The sequence below is a fragment of the Amblyomma americanum genome, chromosome 4 (genome assembly GCF_052857255.1).
Source record: "Amblyomma americanum isolate KBUSLIRL-KWMA chromosome 4, ASM5285725v1, whole genome shotgun sequence".
Taxonomy (NCBI): Eukaryota; Metazoa; Arthropoda; class Arachnida; order Ixodida; family Ixodidae; genus Amblyomma; species Amblyomma americanum.
This window is the reverse complement of record NC_135500.1, coordinates 134,383,116-134,400,354: the sequence shown is the minus strand read 5'-3', so window position 1 is coordinate 134,400,354 and position 17,239 is coordinate 134,383,116. Positions and strand designations below refer to the sequence as shown.

The window sequence follows — 17,239 nt, the reverse complement described above, 5'->3', positions numbered from 1 at the left end:
AGCCTTTTCATGAGCTATCATGAAATCCGGAGGTCCAGTTGAATGTATACGGTAGCTCGCATAGAAGCCCACTGTGCTCCAAATTCATTTCCTTCACTGCTGCACATTATGCATCATACTGCCGCCGCTGAACAGCTTCCATTCCATGCTGAGTGAAGTTCGGCCAGTCAAAGAGTTTCGAATGATTGGGGTTTGTACGTCTGCGCGGTGTCGTTGTGACGCAGCACACTGTGCATTTCTGACAGAAGTTCTATTTTTGCCGCATATATTTGAGTCCAAAGTAGCGAAATCAGGCGGAAAAGCACACAAGCTTGTAGCTGTGTAAGTTCACACTAAAGCTGCGAAATAACTTTTAATCCAAGCAGCCCAGAATTACGGACAAAATTGTTCAGCCGAATGCAGGAGTTGTGTTTTTGCTGCTCACCAATGTATAAGCTGGACTTCTTCTTGGGTAGGTTCTCGTCCAGGTAGGCGATGGTGACCGTGTTGATGGGCGCAGCACCAAGTCCGCTGAGCATCTGGCCTGCCATCATTATGAATCGAAAGTTCCTGCAAACCACGGCGGTCTGAGAAACCTTGGATATATAGGCTCAAGCAAACCGATGTGGAGGCTGTTTGCTTTCTTTCTCAGCATGAAAGCGCAGTCACTTTTTTGTTAGGCAACGGTAGAATATTGCGAGATAGTGTTGTCAAAACATTCATGTGGATGGTCTAACTTTCCGGTGCGTAGCCGAAGCTTGCTTTAATGTTTGTCCTGCGCTAGCACTGAGTAGCTTTAGATTGCCATAGAAAACCAACGAGGTGTGTTACTGACAGCAAATAGCAGTAAACAACTAGCGTTCTGGGCAGTGGACTGGGGATATATTGATTGTTTTGTTGTTACCTTGCGATACGCGAAAAAGAAATGGTTTTACACACAACGACCCGTTGAACAAAACTATGGCACGCTAACTCACCTAGAGAGCGGAATGAAATTGCATTAAATTTTTCATTTGCCGCAGCTTTTATTAAGAGAGCGCGAAGTTTCGGGGCAGTTGGTCCGACATGTTGGAGAAAAAAAAAAGAACCAGAGACTTGGGCACGACTTAGGAAGGAGAAATTGGCCAAAAATTTTGGAAGATACTGTTATGAAAATATAGAAGGTAATGGCCTATTCTCCCGATGTATAGCAAATCATGTTTTTCAGGGACTTTCTGTCACCTCGCATCAAGCAGTCAAGACTGCCATAAAAAAAAAAACCAAGGAGACACGTTTTTGACGATAGGAATAACTCTGATAGTGAATAAATGGACGCCTGCCGACGGGAGGTGAGTGTATATATTGATTGTAATAGGAAAATCTTACAATATATGAAAAAATTTTTCCAGTTGAAAAAATGCTTTTGTCTAGGATTGCTGGGTTTGAGTATGAGAGCGGCACTGTCCATTTCCTTGCCCTAAGTCCCGTCCAAGTCGCGGCTTATTTTATTCTCCACCACTTCTGCTACAACTACCGTGTGTGTTTGCGTTTGTATATTTGCTATCGTCGGTCCAACCCCACCACATCCGGACGGCTAGCTGCAGTAGGAGGTATGCGCTATGCTGTTGTTGCCTCTAGATTTGCATATATTATATTCTTTCTGATTTTTGAATTCAATTCTCTATCCAGGTTGCTCAAAACGTGCATGAATTGGACTGCCACCTACCACAGTAGGCAGGTTAATCACAATCCGGTGGTCAGGCTACCACATGTTATGATTGGCAGGCTGTTATGTCGCAAGTTTCGCGCGATCTCAAACTATTCAGCGAATATCGTGACACCGGTCATTGGCAGGGTTTCAGTGTGACAACTGTAATAGAGCCGTATAAAAATGCATTTGTCTAGAATTTTTGGGTATGGAACACAGAAGGGATCTCTTTCAGAAGCAAGCTCATTTTATTATTCTGGCCCCAGGGAGAAGACAAGTTCACTACAGAAAAAAAAAAGACGAACGCCAGGAAAAAACTCTGCCCTTGAGCTCTCCGTAATAAACATCACATATCCGGCAGCCACCTCTTCTAAGGGAACTTCCGAACGACGAGGCCTGAACCCCCCTTGAGTTAGACTTCTTTTCTTGTCATCTGGCTTAGAATGAAGCATGAAAAGAGAAATACGTTAAATTCCTTTTGGGGTATTAGATTGGTAACATGCAAGTGATGTTTTTCATGCCCTAAAACTACGCCTATAACGCTTAAAACACAGATACTACTTAATTAAAGTGGAAATAAAAACAGCACTCATATGCTGTTCTGTAGCAGTGAATGGCGCTATGGTTAATTTATGCACCTACATTATAGATCGCGCAGTAACAGTAGCGTACGACGATTCGCAATATGCGAATCGCATTGGACACATCGCGTTCGCCGCGGGACGAGTTGCACACGAGACAATTTTGCAATGGCCTCACACTGTGGCGCCACGATATGCATGCCCACTGCTAGTAAGCTACATCGCTACCTAAAACTTTGCTGTTGAAGGCGATGTCACGCGTGTGATACCGGGAAATTTAGATTAGGAAGAAATAGAAAAAATGAGCCGTGTAATAGGATTTTGTTAAACGTCGATGAAGCTTAACTTACGTAGTTGCATTTTGTCCATTGCCGACGTCGAATGAAAAAAATGTCCCGATAAGCTACTACGACATGCCTCATAGCTCACTCCATCCACGGCGTTAGCACGCAAAATTTGTTTATGTATATAACCTTTTCAAGAAACCAAGTGTGGTCCAACGTAAGCAGAGAAGCTTGCTTGTGCAGCAGCCGAGCTTTCTTAGTTAACTAGTTTTGACTGAAGTTCTTTGCCTATAGTTGCAGTGGAAAGAACTAGGTTAGCATGCTAGAAGGCACTAGTGTAGATGGACACTGCATTCACAACTGTTTATTGCCTGAAGGGATGCTAGAATATAAACAATGCCGCTGTAGAAGCGCGGACTGAATAAGCAGAACAAACTAAACACAAATATACATATGCCAAAGGCACTATGAAGAATAAAATTTTTCATTATGGCAGAGAACAGTTTGTGTTCCAACCTGTATGCGCCAATTAAAGCTTCACGTACGCATTCAGTTTCCTTCCTTAGTAAATTCTTGGCTCGTTCAGTTACTTTCAAATTGAGGCTTTTGAATCAGACGACTTTCTTCAGAAAGGTCTAGGCTACGGTTGTCGCGATCAAAAAAAGGTAGCTCGTTGCCAAAGTACTCGCTAATTATGGATCAAAATTTGTTCATGGTTTGGGAGCACGCCGTATCTCGAGCAGAAGGTCTGAACACGTATTAACTAGGCTTATTTTAATAGCTTTCGAAAGCGCAGAATCATGAGACAAGAGTTGCTTTCATAAACTGGGAGTGTACGCCCAGCACACACGGCCTCCTGGCAAACTGAGATTTTAATCTAAAACAGGAAGTTATTTTTCATCCAGTTCTTCAAAAATGAAGGCTACGCCCGTTCCATGCACTTGAAAAGCGTCTAAACGTCTACAATCGCGCCATGGTGTAAAGGCGTACTCTCGCCTAAAAAGATTAAACAAAAACATCAACGTATTGGCACACTTTTACGAATTCACCAAGGTTAAATCCACAGGTCAGAATCAAGTTGGTGCTTGCGGAAAATATGGGCGGTATTCACGTGCCAGATTATACGATTTCGGTTTGCAAATAGGATATATCGATCGATAAATTTAATGAAACAAAGGCAATGAGGTGGGACAGAAAGATTGACATCTGGCCAGTTACTCTGCACTGGGGAAAGAGAGGAGAAGGAAGAGGGTCGCGATTTTGTGATGGTGTGGTGAGAACAGAGATAAGAGTATGTGCATGCACCGTATGCCTTGACAACCGCAAGTCGAGTCCAGTCGAGTTACTCAAAAAACGTGAAAACACCGGCACTACCTGGGCTGCTTGCAAACTCTGCTGCCAAGCGCCTAGCAGTAAATCCTCGGAGAGTGGCCTGCTGTCCAAAGGCTTGAAGGAATAAGCAGACTCTCGTCTTTGGCGCGAATCTACCGTACAAACTACTAGCACAATGTCTACAGTCTTGGCCACGCCAGAAGTGGAACAGTTTGGGATGTCCACTGGTCCAATTAAATGAAAGTGCTTTCGCTTGAACGCGACGTCTAAACGAAGTCTATGCATGAAGTTTGCATGAAGCCGCGCAATTCTTCGTGGTTCCCAAAATTATTATACGTTTAATGATTGCCAACAGATGTACCCCTTATATCACAAAAGGGATCTGGCCCCTTTTGTCGACGCATTCTCACAAGGTCAACAGCGCATGATGAGTATGAATTAAACAAAGAACTGATCTATACCGAGAACGTGGTCAACGTTCTGGCGTGTTTTTGGGGTTTTGGTTTATGTTATGTGTGGCCCCTATTCATGTCGAGAGGAGGTGTCACCATTCATTGCTCACCTGATGCTTCCGACCTCCGTGCACGAGTCGCTGGTGCCCACCTCGGGACACGTACCGGAGCCGGCGCCCGACAGGCTGTACGGCGGTGACAGGAAGTGCACCATGACCACGACCAGGTTTCCCAGCCCCATGATGGCGCTGCCGGAGCCGATGAAGCGCGGCTTGTGGCGCTGGGTGGCCAGGAAGGACACGGGGAGCATGGCAAGGCAGCTGGTCATGTCGTTGCTGCTCAGGATCATGCCGCTCTCGTAGCTCTTCATCTGGTAGCGCCGCTCCAGAGACGGCAGCACCACCATCATCACGCCGTTCGTGGAGAAGCTCCGCGTGAAGGACACGAGGCAGAGCGCGGTCAGGGCGGAGCGGGTCGTGCGGTACTTCTGCAGGAACCGCGGGTACACGCCCAGGAGACCGCATCGCTGGCCGCGCTCGTCGTCGTATTCGTCCTTCATCGCCCGGATGCTTCGGCGGTCTGGAGGGATCGTGACCTCGCCGGACATGAGGTCACTGTGCTGCTTATCCTTTGTGCCAGTGATCTCATCAGGCGTCTTCGGTGGCGGTGCCGGCTGATCCGCGGGCTGCGCATCCTTCGGTGCCGTGTCGTCCGCTGAAGGCGCGCGTTCAACCTGCTGCTCGCCACCCACTGGAACAGAAGGGTCGGGCGGGATAGTTTTTGTCGGCTCCTCTGGGGACTGCCCAGTCGGCTCCTGATACGACGAGAGGTTTTCATCAAGATGCTCTGCCGCCTTCACCATGGAGTCCTGCTTGGCTTCTCGATGCTTCTCCTTGGTGCGCTTCTTCTTCGCTGAAGTCCCGGGATCAGCGCAAATGCCGGGGCTCGTGGTTTCGATCGCTTGGTTCGCAGCCTGCCGCCCTACGTTGTTCTCAGGCGCGCCCTGCCCACCTTCGATCGCCGTCTCATCGACCCTGTGGACAGCCGGGTGGTGAAATGTGTCAGTCGTCGCAAAGAGAGAAGCCCTCCTGCTTCTATGTTCACTGATGCGATTGGCCATGTGCGCCATTCGAGTCGACATGCATTTGGTCGAGCACATGAAATGACTGTCAATATGTTGACATAGCCTCGACGTAGACAATCAATTAATGATCCACCGCACTCTTCTCAAACAGTGAGTGATGGTCTTCGACGATGAGAAAATTTACGACGTTTCCGTTATGCTGCGGATGTCTCGAAACTTGCTGATCAAGTGTAAACGTTGGCTCTTCATCTCTGCCCTTTTATACCCCCGCCCTGATACCTTCACTGGACGGTCCGGTGTGCTCGGACCGCAAGTCTGCTACACGCATTTCCTATAATAACCACTTGAAACGCCATACACAGACTTGCACACAAGGTCGAGAGGTGTTCATAACCGTTCTGCAGCGATTGACGACAGCTTGTCGTAACCGATAAAAGCAAAAGTTGCCCGGGCGTGATGAATGGTCTTCGTGCACAGGATTGCAATCTGATTGTTGAGAAAATCTACGTGCGATCGGCGGCGGAAGGTGCCATATAAAGAAGCTCTCCCTGCAATAATACCTTTAAAGTACGGATTTAACGTGCCAAAGCGATATTACGACCAATGAGGTACGGTGTAGATTGAAGAGACGTTTTTGTTTGGTCCTTTTAGAACTGGAGTCCTATTACTCTTTCAGTCAGAGCCATCCATAGCTGCTCTTCTGTGCCCAGTGAGGGTTATAAGCTCTACTCACAGAGGGTTTGTTAGAGGTATTTGTCTACCAGAGACGTTTTCTTTGTGTGTTCGCGAAGGAGCCACACTTCAGGAATGCGAGTGTCGTTTGAAGTGGTCAGTGCAGCGTTCGTAGTGCTTTTTTAAACAGGGATCGACTCTCGCGTTCACGAGGATAAACCCACTTGATTAATAATAATGATTGGTATTGCGGGAAAGGAAATGGCGCAGTATCTGTATCATATATCGTTGGACACCTGAACCGCGCCGTAAAGGAAGGGATAAAGGAGGGAGTGAAAGAAGGAAGGAAGAAAGGGGTGCCGTAGTGGAGGGCTCCGTAATAATTTCGACCACCTGGGGATCTTTAACGTGCACTGACATCGCACAGCACACGGGCGCCTTAGCGTTTTTCCTCCATAAAAACGCAGCCGCCGCGGTCGGGTTCGAACCCGGGCACTCCGGATCAGTAGTCGAGCGCCCTAACCACTGAGCCACCGCGGCGGGCCCGCTTGATGTCTGTTCATGGTTTTGGAAGAATATGGAAAGGCTCTACTGTTTCACGAATGTTACTCGACACACTTTCCTACAGCGCTAGCATACATTGTTTGTGCGAGGCCTTACGTCGGTCTCTGACTTCCAGATTCTTTTTCGGTGCTCCTTGGCACTACTGGCGTTTTGTTTTGCCTTGCAGTGATCGGAAATTTCTGCGGGCACTGTTCACTGCCAGATCCACTCTTTTAGTACCAGTCGAAAGTGGCGAGGCGTTACGAGTAGTGTTTTCATGGCGGCGCACCTAACTTGTTTGCCATGACGGTGGTGATCACCGCTTCAGCCCAAAGCGAAAATATTACGAGCCAGATTTAAGACGCCAACTAAGAATACACTTAAGTTAGAGCGTGTCCGCAGTTAGTCTTTCGTATAACACCTGCCGTCGTATAAAGAATGGCAGCAGCAAACGGGGGGAGGGCTACTGCGCGTGCTGGCTAGTAAGCAGATTCGTGCAGAGCCCACCTGTCGCGGTGTTCGGCGGGCTTCACGTCTTCCGCTGGCGGCGGCATAGGTGGCGACGACGGCGGCAGCTCGTTGGAGCCGACATTGGCAGTGGCACTAGTCTGGTTGCCCTCATCGCTTGCAAGGGGCGACAGCGGCGACACCATTCTGGCTGGGGGCGAGGTTTCCGATTGGCCTCTCCGCGGACTCTGCTGCTGCTTAGATGATGGTGGCGCTTGTTGTGGCCCTATTCGCGTTGAAGACAGAACGGCCTCTGTACTGCTATTTTAGCTTCCTAGGTCTACGTGATCATATTATCGATTTATTTATTTGTGCGTTTTTTCTTGTGGCGTAGCTTCCTCTGCAGTGACCTCCCCGATTTAAACATGTTTCGCCTTCTTTTATATTTAGATTTCGTCTTATTTCCTGTTGCTGAATATTACCTTAAAGGCTTTGCGTATTGCTGCACGTAACTTTCATTGCCATCACGTGACGCTGGTTTTTTCTATGCGCACTGCTGTATTGCTATCTTAATGACAAGAAAATGTCTGCATCAAACACTACGGAGCTGTACTGTTGTTATATTTAACGTTGCTGCCGTCTCGCATTTCTATTCCCACTAAATTCGCGTCACTGAAACTGACATGGATGCTTTCGGAGGCACTTTTCGACTCTACTTATAAACGCTTACTAAAGTTCGCCTGCTGACCGTTTATATGGGAACAACTTGCTTTCGCAGCCTAAACTGAAGTGTTGACATCACGCCTAGATGGAGCTTTGCGTCCCGTGGCTGCGGCCTGGGGAGACATTGTTGCTGATGATGGTCCTCAGCGCCGCTTTGAGTGAAGTTCTACTGATGATTGAGTCTGCTAACAGTGGAGCTAACGAAATCTTCAAAGAAAGGCTGAAAAAAACTTCGTTCAATTTTTAGTGTTATTTGGATTCGATTATATGGCACTTGCTTGCTCTGTTCATATTTGTCCTGTATCTAAAGATGTGTTTTGTGGAGATTAAATCAAACTGAAATATTTCATCTGCAATCGACTCAAACCTTTTAATTTAAGACTTGAGTGGACCCTGGACCAAGACGAATTTTTCTTCCCCTACGAACTTTCTTTAGAAGCTGTATAGCATTACCATGCAGCAGCATGCGCTTTGGTGGATGCTAATGAGTCTTTACTGCCTTATTAGAAACATACTCCAACCAGGGGATTTCCCTAAATAATTGACCAACCTAGATGAACTCATTGAACATCACGTGAAACTGAATGTGGTGTAGAATATCCTGACGGATCCCCAGAACAAAACTTTGGTGTGGTAAACCGGAATTTCCGAAAACTGCCTGTGGTGTGGGTATCTAGCTGCACTTAATCGCTTTCTTGCTGGCAAAAGATTGTTCTTCAGTGAAAACAACCTCTTCGTCATTCGAAAGCAGAAATCTACAGATACCCGACAATTTTAATTTGCCCCCACTGTCCGTCTAATGCCAGCTCGATTGGGATTTCACTGGGCACATCTGACAGACTAATGCACTTTGTACTGATGTATTGTTTGTATCCCTGAATAAACAACTTGACAGTGGTTGCTTCATGGAATGCACACTTCAAATTCCTTTTAACACCAAAAGCCTATCAGTGATAGTGCCGGGGTGTTGTTGAGGAAATCTGGCTTCCGAGTATATATTATTCAAAGCCGAACAGCGGCATCGAGCTGCATACTCCTTCCAGCAATTGAATTTTATTTCAAGTCGAGCTTTAGCAGCTCCACGTCAACAATAGAATTCTACGCAGTTCTTGTGACACATAAAGCCGTCTTCTCACTGAATAGCGGTTGTTACTACCTTAAATGGAGGGAACTACCTAGAGTCACCAGATTATGATGGAACCATCGCGCTGCTTCTGGTTTTAAGCCAAGTGACAATGAGAAGCAGGGCAGTGTCCCCGTTTCCTCTGATGCAGCTTTAGTTATACGAGAAAGTTTCTTCGATGTTAACGGCGCTGTAATGTGTCGTACACGAAAACTCTATTTCACACAAAGGCGATGTAACTCAGGAGTGCTTGAGCCATGTAAGCCCGACAGAAGAAGCACTCAATGAATCTGAGGTTCTGCGTGGCTCTACATGCAATAATCGAAGAAGCCCTTGTGGTCACCTATACGGGTCCCACTGCCCATGATCACGTGAACCGTGGTGACGAGATGGACTGGTGACGACTTCGCTTGCACCCCGTGACCACACGGCTACACTCGACCTACCGGAGAGGCATCGTTTATGGCCAGCAGAGATAATTGTTTACATCGTTTGCAAACTCTTTTTACAACCGATATGAAAACATTTGTCGCTTTGACTAAACATTAGGAGGTTAGCGGACTGTCGAACCACTTAGGACGTTCAAAAAAATTGCTCAGCTCGAACAACGAAATAAAAAATGACTGACGATTTAGGGTGGTTAGGTCAAGTGCGAATTAGATGCGATAGCACTTCAGTTTTCATTTTGGTGTTCGCTTTGGTTTCGGAAGGGCTCCGGATAATTGCGACCACCTGGATGCATGCACTGACATCGCTCAGTACATGGGCCTCAAGCCATTTCGTCTCCATAGAAATGCGACCACCGCGGCCGGGATAGAAAACGCGTCTACCGGGTCAGCTGCTGCGCATCGTAAACACGGAGCAACCGCGAAGGCACTGTCTTAAGGATTTGACGTAATAGCGATTATGGGTTAATGCTCATATACGCGGAGTTAGGTTTTCTCTACATTCACAGACCCCTGGAATTCCCCATACTACTCCTACCACAGTGGTGCAGCGGTTAAGCGATGCGCCACTGTCTGATGAAAGGTGCTGCCAGTGGTGGAAGTGTTAGACGCATCAACCTCCCGCCACCAATCCTTAATTTAACTTTCGCCTGCCAGAGTGGGCACTTTGCTCACTGTCCGGTGGGAAGATTATGACCTCACAAGGTCACACGATTTATGTGGCTGGTGGGCCACCTTGGACAGGTTGCCCACAAGTATACAAGGTCAAGGGCAAAAGAACCGAACAGACACCGGCTAAGCGGCTGAATGCAAGCTCTCGTGCTAACGCAGTAACAACGGGCACACAATTTCTAGGGCGCCAGCGATGGCTGCCTGCCAGAATCATTGATTAGTAAGAGCCGCGCGTTGCAGCGGCCCTTGACCTATATGAACGTGGTCATGCTATCAACCTAAACCAAATGAGCACGTCGAAGTGCAAAATGCACAAGGACCAGAACAGAGAAATGGACGAGATAGCACTCCCTTGGTCCAATTGCGTGATGTCGTCCCTGTGCATTTGCGCTTCTACATCCTCATCATGACCTACCAACGAGCCCAAACTACTACGCTTCTTAAACGTGAAAACTGGTCTTCAAATGAGAGACGATGATGTTATCAGCTTCTTGCAATACCGTTTAAAATAAAGTGCGCTGACCCGGCAGTCATATTAAATGTGTTCACTTCTTGGGCTGCTACCACTGCGAGGATCAGAGGTGGTCTTCGGCATAGCAATGCGCCACAATTGGAAAAGGATAGGCTTGATAAAAAATGAGAAAACGTAGGCAGGCTTTTGAGCAGCACAAAATTTTCACTGCTTCGTAAGACCGCCACGTTACTGATAAGCGATATCAAGACTGCTTACAGCTCTGAGGGGCGCATGGTGCATTTTGTGCGCCGCGGCTTTTCCTGCGACTTTCGCTGCCATTCGCATCTCTGAGGCTTCCAACGCATGCATGAAGCTGTGAGCGCAGCCGTGCCATGAGTTGGCGTATTCTTACCTTGTGGCTCGCTGGTGAAACAGAGAGGTAAAAAACGCGTCTGGCACCGGGTATACCTCGGCTTCTTCTTCGCACGAGCAGTGTGAACACACCAGGTGCTGAAGTCAGCCCAACCGTGGCAGCACCACTGCTTTGCGAATAAGAGTATGTAGAGAGGTTTTTTTTATGTGGTAGTGTTTATTTGTTAACTTTGTTACCGTTAATAAACATTATTTGATAGTTCGCAGTGGTTAACACGACCGTGGCAACCAAGGAGCGACCTCTGAAGAGGCCGTGTTCTTCTGCAGGTGTCTCCTCTGCCCTTGTGTGCGATTTATTGCCTGCAACCCTGGTGTTCCTACCGATCGTTTGTTCGTTGGCGCCTGGTGTGGCTGGTCTTGGCGTTCGGGATTCGGGTCGGGTTGGCTGATTTAGCTGTAATCAGAGTTATTGTCCTGTTAGAAACAATGCTCTCCTTGGCCTCACTGGGTGGACGGCTGGCATCCTAGTTCTCTAGTAAACCGTTCTGAAGCTTCCGCCTAGAATATTTCAAACGGTGTTTGACCAAACAGTGTCAGCGTGAGTCGCGTGTTCTTCGTACCGATAGGTGATAAAGGAATGAAACTAAAACACCGGAAGATGATTCAAGATCAGTGAACGATGGGAACGAGCCACCATGTGGAAATGTTTTGGGTGTGGTTGTTCGGCAGGAATGCGATCGCGTGCTTCTACTCGAATGTGGAAATAGGATGCACATCGTTCGGCTTAATTCTTATTAAGCCATTAATCCAAAAATAACTTGTGTGCACTAAACACATTATCCACGGTGTGGACCCCCATGGTCCCCTCCTCAATAAGCGCGTGAGGATTTCCCTAGTTTCCCAGTTTCCCCGTTTCCCCAGGGCGTTAGATCATGGAAGGCAGCACAGCCTTTACCCAATCCGATATCTGCGACAGCGTTCCTCTTTTCCTCGTATATAGGGATAGCTTTGATTTAGAGATAGATTAATAGAGAACCAAGTTCAGAGTTAATCGCTTCCTAAAGTGTAAGCAAAAACTCCAGTATTCAACTCCATACAAATTCAATGTAACGAAGGATGTTCTGAGCCACGAGTAATACGTGCGCCGGCAGTGGGTATACTCAATGGGTTTAATATTTTTTGTGACCCTACGCGCACCAACAGAAGCAGCCTTTGCTGATGCATGGCCAAATGAAGTCGGCGACTAGCCTGCAAAAGTGGTTTCCGTCACGCCGGTTCAATAGATATGTGAGCCATGTAAATGCACACAGTTCAGTGCATAACCTCGTATGCGTTTTCTAGCGATTCCACGTGGTAGCAGTTCCACCTGGAACACGTGCGAACATGGGCACTTTAATTGAGAGCACCCTTTAATCAGTGTGCCCGGTAGACATCGTCGTTCAGCAGGAGAGCCCCTTAATTACAGCTGTAAGGAAACTCCTTATATAGCCCATGTACGAACGTCTGATCCCCTCACTGGGCCCATATTAGGAGGTGCAATGACTGTGGAACCATTTGGGACGTTGAAAGGAACGGCTCACCATGAACAACGCGCAAGAAATTAAGAAAAAAGAAGTTGCAGGCCGCCACAAGGATCATTAGTTATTAAACACTTGGCGTTTATCTGATCCAGACAAGTTCGTTTCGTTAAGTAAGGTTAACATGTTCACTACGAACGCAACTGCTGGAAAGCAGATAGAAATAACTCGCAAAATTAAGCCTTTCTACAATACGTTTGAGATCCACTTTGCATTAGGTTTTGCTAACATGGCCTAACTGTATTCACTTCTAAGGCAGGGTACACAGGGAAGCCCGGACGTAGGCACGGGTATATCCGAAAATTTAGCTGCAGCATCTCTTGCGCAGCAAAAAGGAGGGTGTTTTAAGAGACAAGTATAAAATGCGACCGAAGAGAAGAAAGTAGTTTAGGGTGGAAGATAGAGATAACATGGGAATTCGAATTTCATCTGCAAATAGTAGCGCAAGATTTTGAGCAGCGGAAGAGAGCCGCTGCTCAGCAAAACCGTCAGGACAGCCAAAAACGGCATGAACACACCTTGAGGTTCACGTCAAGCGTTATACGGCGCACCTGTTCCGCGTGTTTGAATAATAATAATAAAAATAATAATAATAATAATAATAATAATAATAATAATAATAATAATAATTGGTTTTGGGGAAAGGATCTGGCACAGTATGTGTCTCACATATCATCCGACACCTGAATCGCGCCATAAGGGAAGGGATAAAGGAGGGAGTGAAAGGAGAAAGGAAGAAAGAGTTGTAGTCAAGAGCTCCGGAATAATTTCGACCACCTGGGGATATTTAACGTGCACTGACATCTCAGAGCACACAGGCGCCTATGTGTTTCGCCTCCATCGAAACGGTGCCGCCGCGGTCGGGTTAACCGCGAGTTTTTTCCGCCAAACGTGTTTCTGAGGGTTCCTAGTCATGCATTTAGATGAAAGTGCATTCGAGTCAGGAACGTGGCATACGTTTACCTGCTTAACCGCTGGTTAAGCAAGGAGAGAACAAAATGTTTCCGAGCCTTCTTCTTCGCACGAGCTGTGCGAACGCGCCGTGCGTTTCATTGAGGCCCACTGTGGCAGCACTGCTGGTTTGTGAGGAAGAACATGAAGAAAGGTTCATTTTCTAGTTAGTCTTTGTTTACTAAATATATCACTGTAATAAACTTTATTTAATTCTTCGCAACTGTTTCAACAACCGTGGAATCACAGAGTGGACTGTGAAAAGACCGTGTTCCCTCCTGAGTATCTTTTGCCGTGACTTTTTGCCTGCAACCGTGCTGTGTCCCATCCAAGGTCTGCTCGCGGTTGTCTCGCTGTTGGCTCAAACCACCACCACTATCGGGTAGTGGTTTGAGGAATATCTGATACGGGTCCCATTTGAACCCAACATATGCTTATTTTTGGAAATGTGGCGGAGTGCTTGAAGGTTGCTTCACTTCCGCCTCCGGTTGCCCGGTATTGCACTGCCTCCGGGATCGGCCTGGGACATTATAGCGCGCGTCTTTTCTATATACTTTTTGTCCTACTTTCCGCACGTGGTAGCGATTGTGGCTCAGCTTGAGCCAATGGGCAGGCCTGTGCACTTTCCTTTTCATCCTTCCTGGCAACAACAGAAGAAGTGAGGCCGCTCCACTGGTGGGAGCGGAGGAGAGAAATTTTTTATTTATTCAACGGTAGAGAGGCAGTTGGTCGTCATCCTCGTCGAGCGGTGTCCTTAATCCAGGTCTGTTGGCTGTCGCTGTTCCGCGCGCCTGCTCGATCAGCCATTCTGATCTCGTTGGCCGGTGCTGGACAAAGCAGCATCCCATGAAGAAAAAGTGGGGTGAAGTTGGCGTAGTTCATGTCCCGGTGGGTCAGGGCATTCCCATAGGGAGTTGATGTTTGCGGGTGTAGAGTGCTGCACGTGAGGGAGCATCCAAGATAATAGGTAGAGGGGAAGGGTTTTGTTTTGGCAGAGATTTGGGAAAGTGTTCGTCTGAAGCTGGCGCCAGGCTATGGCGTTCACTCTGTTGTGGGCTTTGGGGGAAGGGGGAGTATGCTTCTCTGGTGCGTATAGTGTACAAGGATGAGTGTGTATGTTAAATGTTCTGTAGGTGTGGATGGTATTGCATTGTTCTCTTCGTCTTTAAATGCCTGGCAAGAAGTCGTGGCCTCTCCCCATGGTGCCTGGCAGGTCAGCCCTCGGGCAAGCACGGGAGCACGCTGGCTGCTAGGAAGCGAAGCGTGTCCTGGTGCCCAGACGATTCGACTGAGGCGAAGTGTGCTCGTGGCACACTACTGGAAGATGCATCGCAGCTGTTTTCACAATAAACCAGAGGCGTATGCCCGACATTGCCGGATTTTGAGGTCCATATTCTTCGGCTTGACGGAGATGCAGAGGATTGCAAAGGGCAATTGCAGCCTCTTCTGCTGTCCTGTTGGAGCACGTGTGTAGTGAACCTGAGATTTGTTAGTAATCTGTTTGATTCTAGGTCGCTATGGTCGTGGATTCCCGGTTTTATGGGTAGCTTGCGTGGGTCCCGAAGTACAGGGACGTGAACTCTCCCGCGAGCAAAATTTAGTATGGCAGTTCTAGAGTCCGATAGTATATACCGGGCCTCCGTGCGCGTGATGGCGAGGGCAATGGCGACCTCTTCAGCCTCCTCCGAAGTGGCAGTGGGGGATGTGTGAAGGAAATATGATTTCTCTGCGCATGCAGGATCACATATATCACAAGCCCCTACCGCGCAATATGAGCGCTAGCCTCCATCAGGGTAGGCGGCAGGCTCGAGCGAGCTATTACACCAAAACATACAGCAACCACTCCGATACCCTTTATGTCGACGTGGCAGAAAATTCTAAAGTAGGATTCGTCACGGCAGTCGCAGCCTATGAAGACGGCACAGCGGGGGCCGCCGCCACTATCCGAACTAATTCCCTTGCAGAGGCGGAAGGAGCCGCCATCGCACTTGCGCTGGCCCACTCCACCATTGACAAAAACGCAACCGAAATTTACAGATTCCCAGGCCGCATACCGCCACTACCTAAAGGGCGTGGCGACGCCGGCCACACACCATATTCTTGCCACAGCCCCTTCTCTCGACCGAACGGTTACTCTGTCGTGGATCCCTGGGCATGCCTCGATCCCCGGTAATGAGCGCGTTCATGCGCTGACCCGAGTACTCTCCTCCCGAACCCCGGACGATCAGGCACCCAACCCTACGCAAGAGGCCCCATTGGTACTTTATACATATCATCAAATCACCGCTTTCTACAAACTGAGCCGCATGACATTGCCACCGCCCCACAGTACTTTGTCGCCCTTATCCAGCGCAACATAGCGACAATTACAGACGGGCTGCTTTATTTCCCCCTACCGTCTCTCATGCTTTCACCCCACCTTTCCTCCTCATTGTAACACCTGTGGCGTGCCCAGATCCACACTTTTTCACTACCTTTGGGAATGTCCTTCCCCACAGGCAGTACCCCCCATACTCAATCCCACTCATTCTTCCAGGGAGGCTGCTTTACGGACTGCTCAGCCCGCCGGCTAGAAATGGCTGGTGGATCGGGCGTTATGTGAGGCACAAGCCCGTGGACTCCTGGACCAGTAGGAGACCACCCTGGAAGATTTTTTTCTTTCCTTTTTTTTTCTAACAAAGGTTGATTCCATCCATCCATCCATCCATCCATCCATCCATCCATCCATCCATCCATCCATCCATCCATCCATCCATCCATCCATCCATCCATCCATCCATCCATCCATCCATCCATCCATCCATCCATCCATCCATCCATCCATCCATCCATCCATCCATCCATCCATCCATCCATCCATCCATCCATCCATCCATCCATCCATCCATCCATCCATCCATCCATCCATCCATCCATCCATCCATCCATCCATCCATCCATCCATCCATCCATCCATCCATCCATCCATCCATCCATCCATCCATCCATCCATCCATCCATCCATCCATCCATCCATCCATCCATCCATCCATCCATCCATCCATCCATCCATCCATCCATCCATCCATCCATCCATCCATCCATCCATCCATCCATCCATCCATCCATCCATCCATCCATCCATCCATCCATCCATCCATCCATCCATCCATCCATCCATCCATCCATCCATCCATCCATCCATCCATCCATCCATCCATCCATCCATCCATCCATCCATCCATCCATCCATCCATCCATCCATCCATCCATCCATCCATCCATCCATCCATCCATCCATCCATCCATCCATCCATCCATCCATCCATCCATCCATCCATCCATCCATCCATCCATCCATCCATCCATCCATCCATCCATCCATCCATCCATCCATCCATCCTATGTGAAGGGTGGCAATCGGTTGGAGGGAAGGGTTCTTTAAGTCTTCAACCGCGTCCTCGCCTGTGCATGCGGCATCCACCCAAACAGCATACGGTTCCACGCCATAGTGTTTGTGGAGCACCCGTGCGCGAGCTCTGCGGTGGACTCCATGGTAGGGGGGGGGGGTGCATGTTTTAAAGCGAAAGCTTTACTGGCCGCGAACTTGCGATTTCGCAGTGGCGGTCGTCCGAGGAGGCACTTGATGTCCCACCGCGCGCCTCGCCGCGGAGCCAAACCGGTCTGGCTGGGCCGGCGGCGGCTGGCGCGTTCGGCGCGAAATAGAGACATGTCCCAAGTCTCCGCCAGTGCGGTCAGAGTGGGCAGAAGCCGCCGAACGCGTCGGCGGTCCAGCGCAGTTGGAGTATAGAGGCTCTCGCTTTGGCCGACGTGACGTCGCCGTGCAGCGCGCGCGCCCGCGTTGTGCCGGAGTATAAACG

The 17,239-nt window shown here is 48.5% G+C and overlaps 1 protein-coding gene across 1 annotated transcript in view; it reads right to left on the bottom strand.

The window, feature by feature from the left end:
* The window catches only part of LOC144129840 (solute carrier organic anion transporter family member 4C1-like), a 19,015-nt gene extending 13,700 nt beyond the window's left edge, over positions 1-5,315 (bottom strand). The window contains exons 1-2 of the mRNA XM_077663906.1: positions 4,426-5,315; positions 425-549 (exon numbers count right to left, since the gene is read on the bottom strand). Of these exons, the coding sequence (XP_077520032.1) occupies positions 425-549; positions 4,426-5,177 (877 nt within the window). The 5' untranslated portion in view covers positions 5,178-5,315. The remainder of the gene's footprint in view (positions 1-424; positions 550-4,425) is intronic.
* Between the last annotated feature and the right edge of the window lie 11,924 nt (positions 5,316-17,239).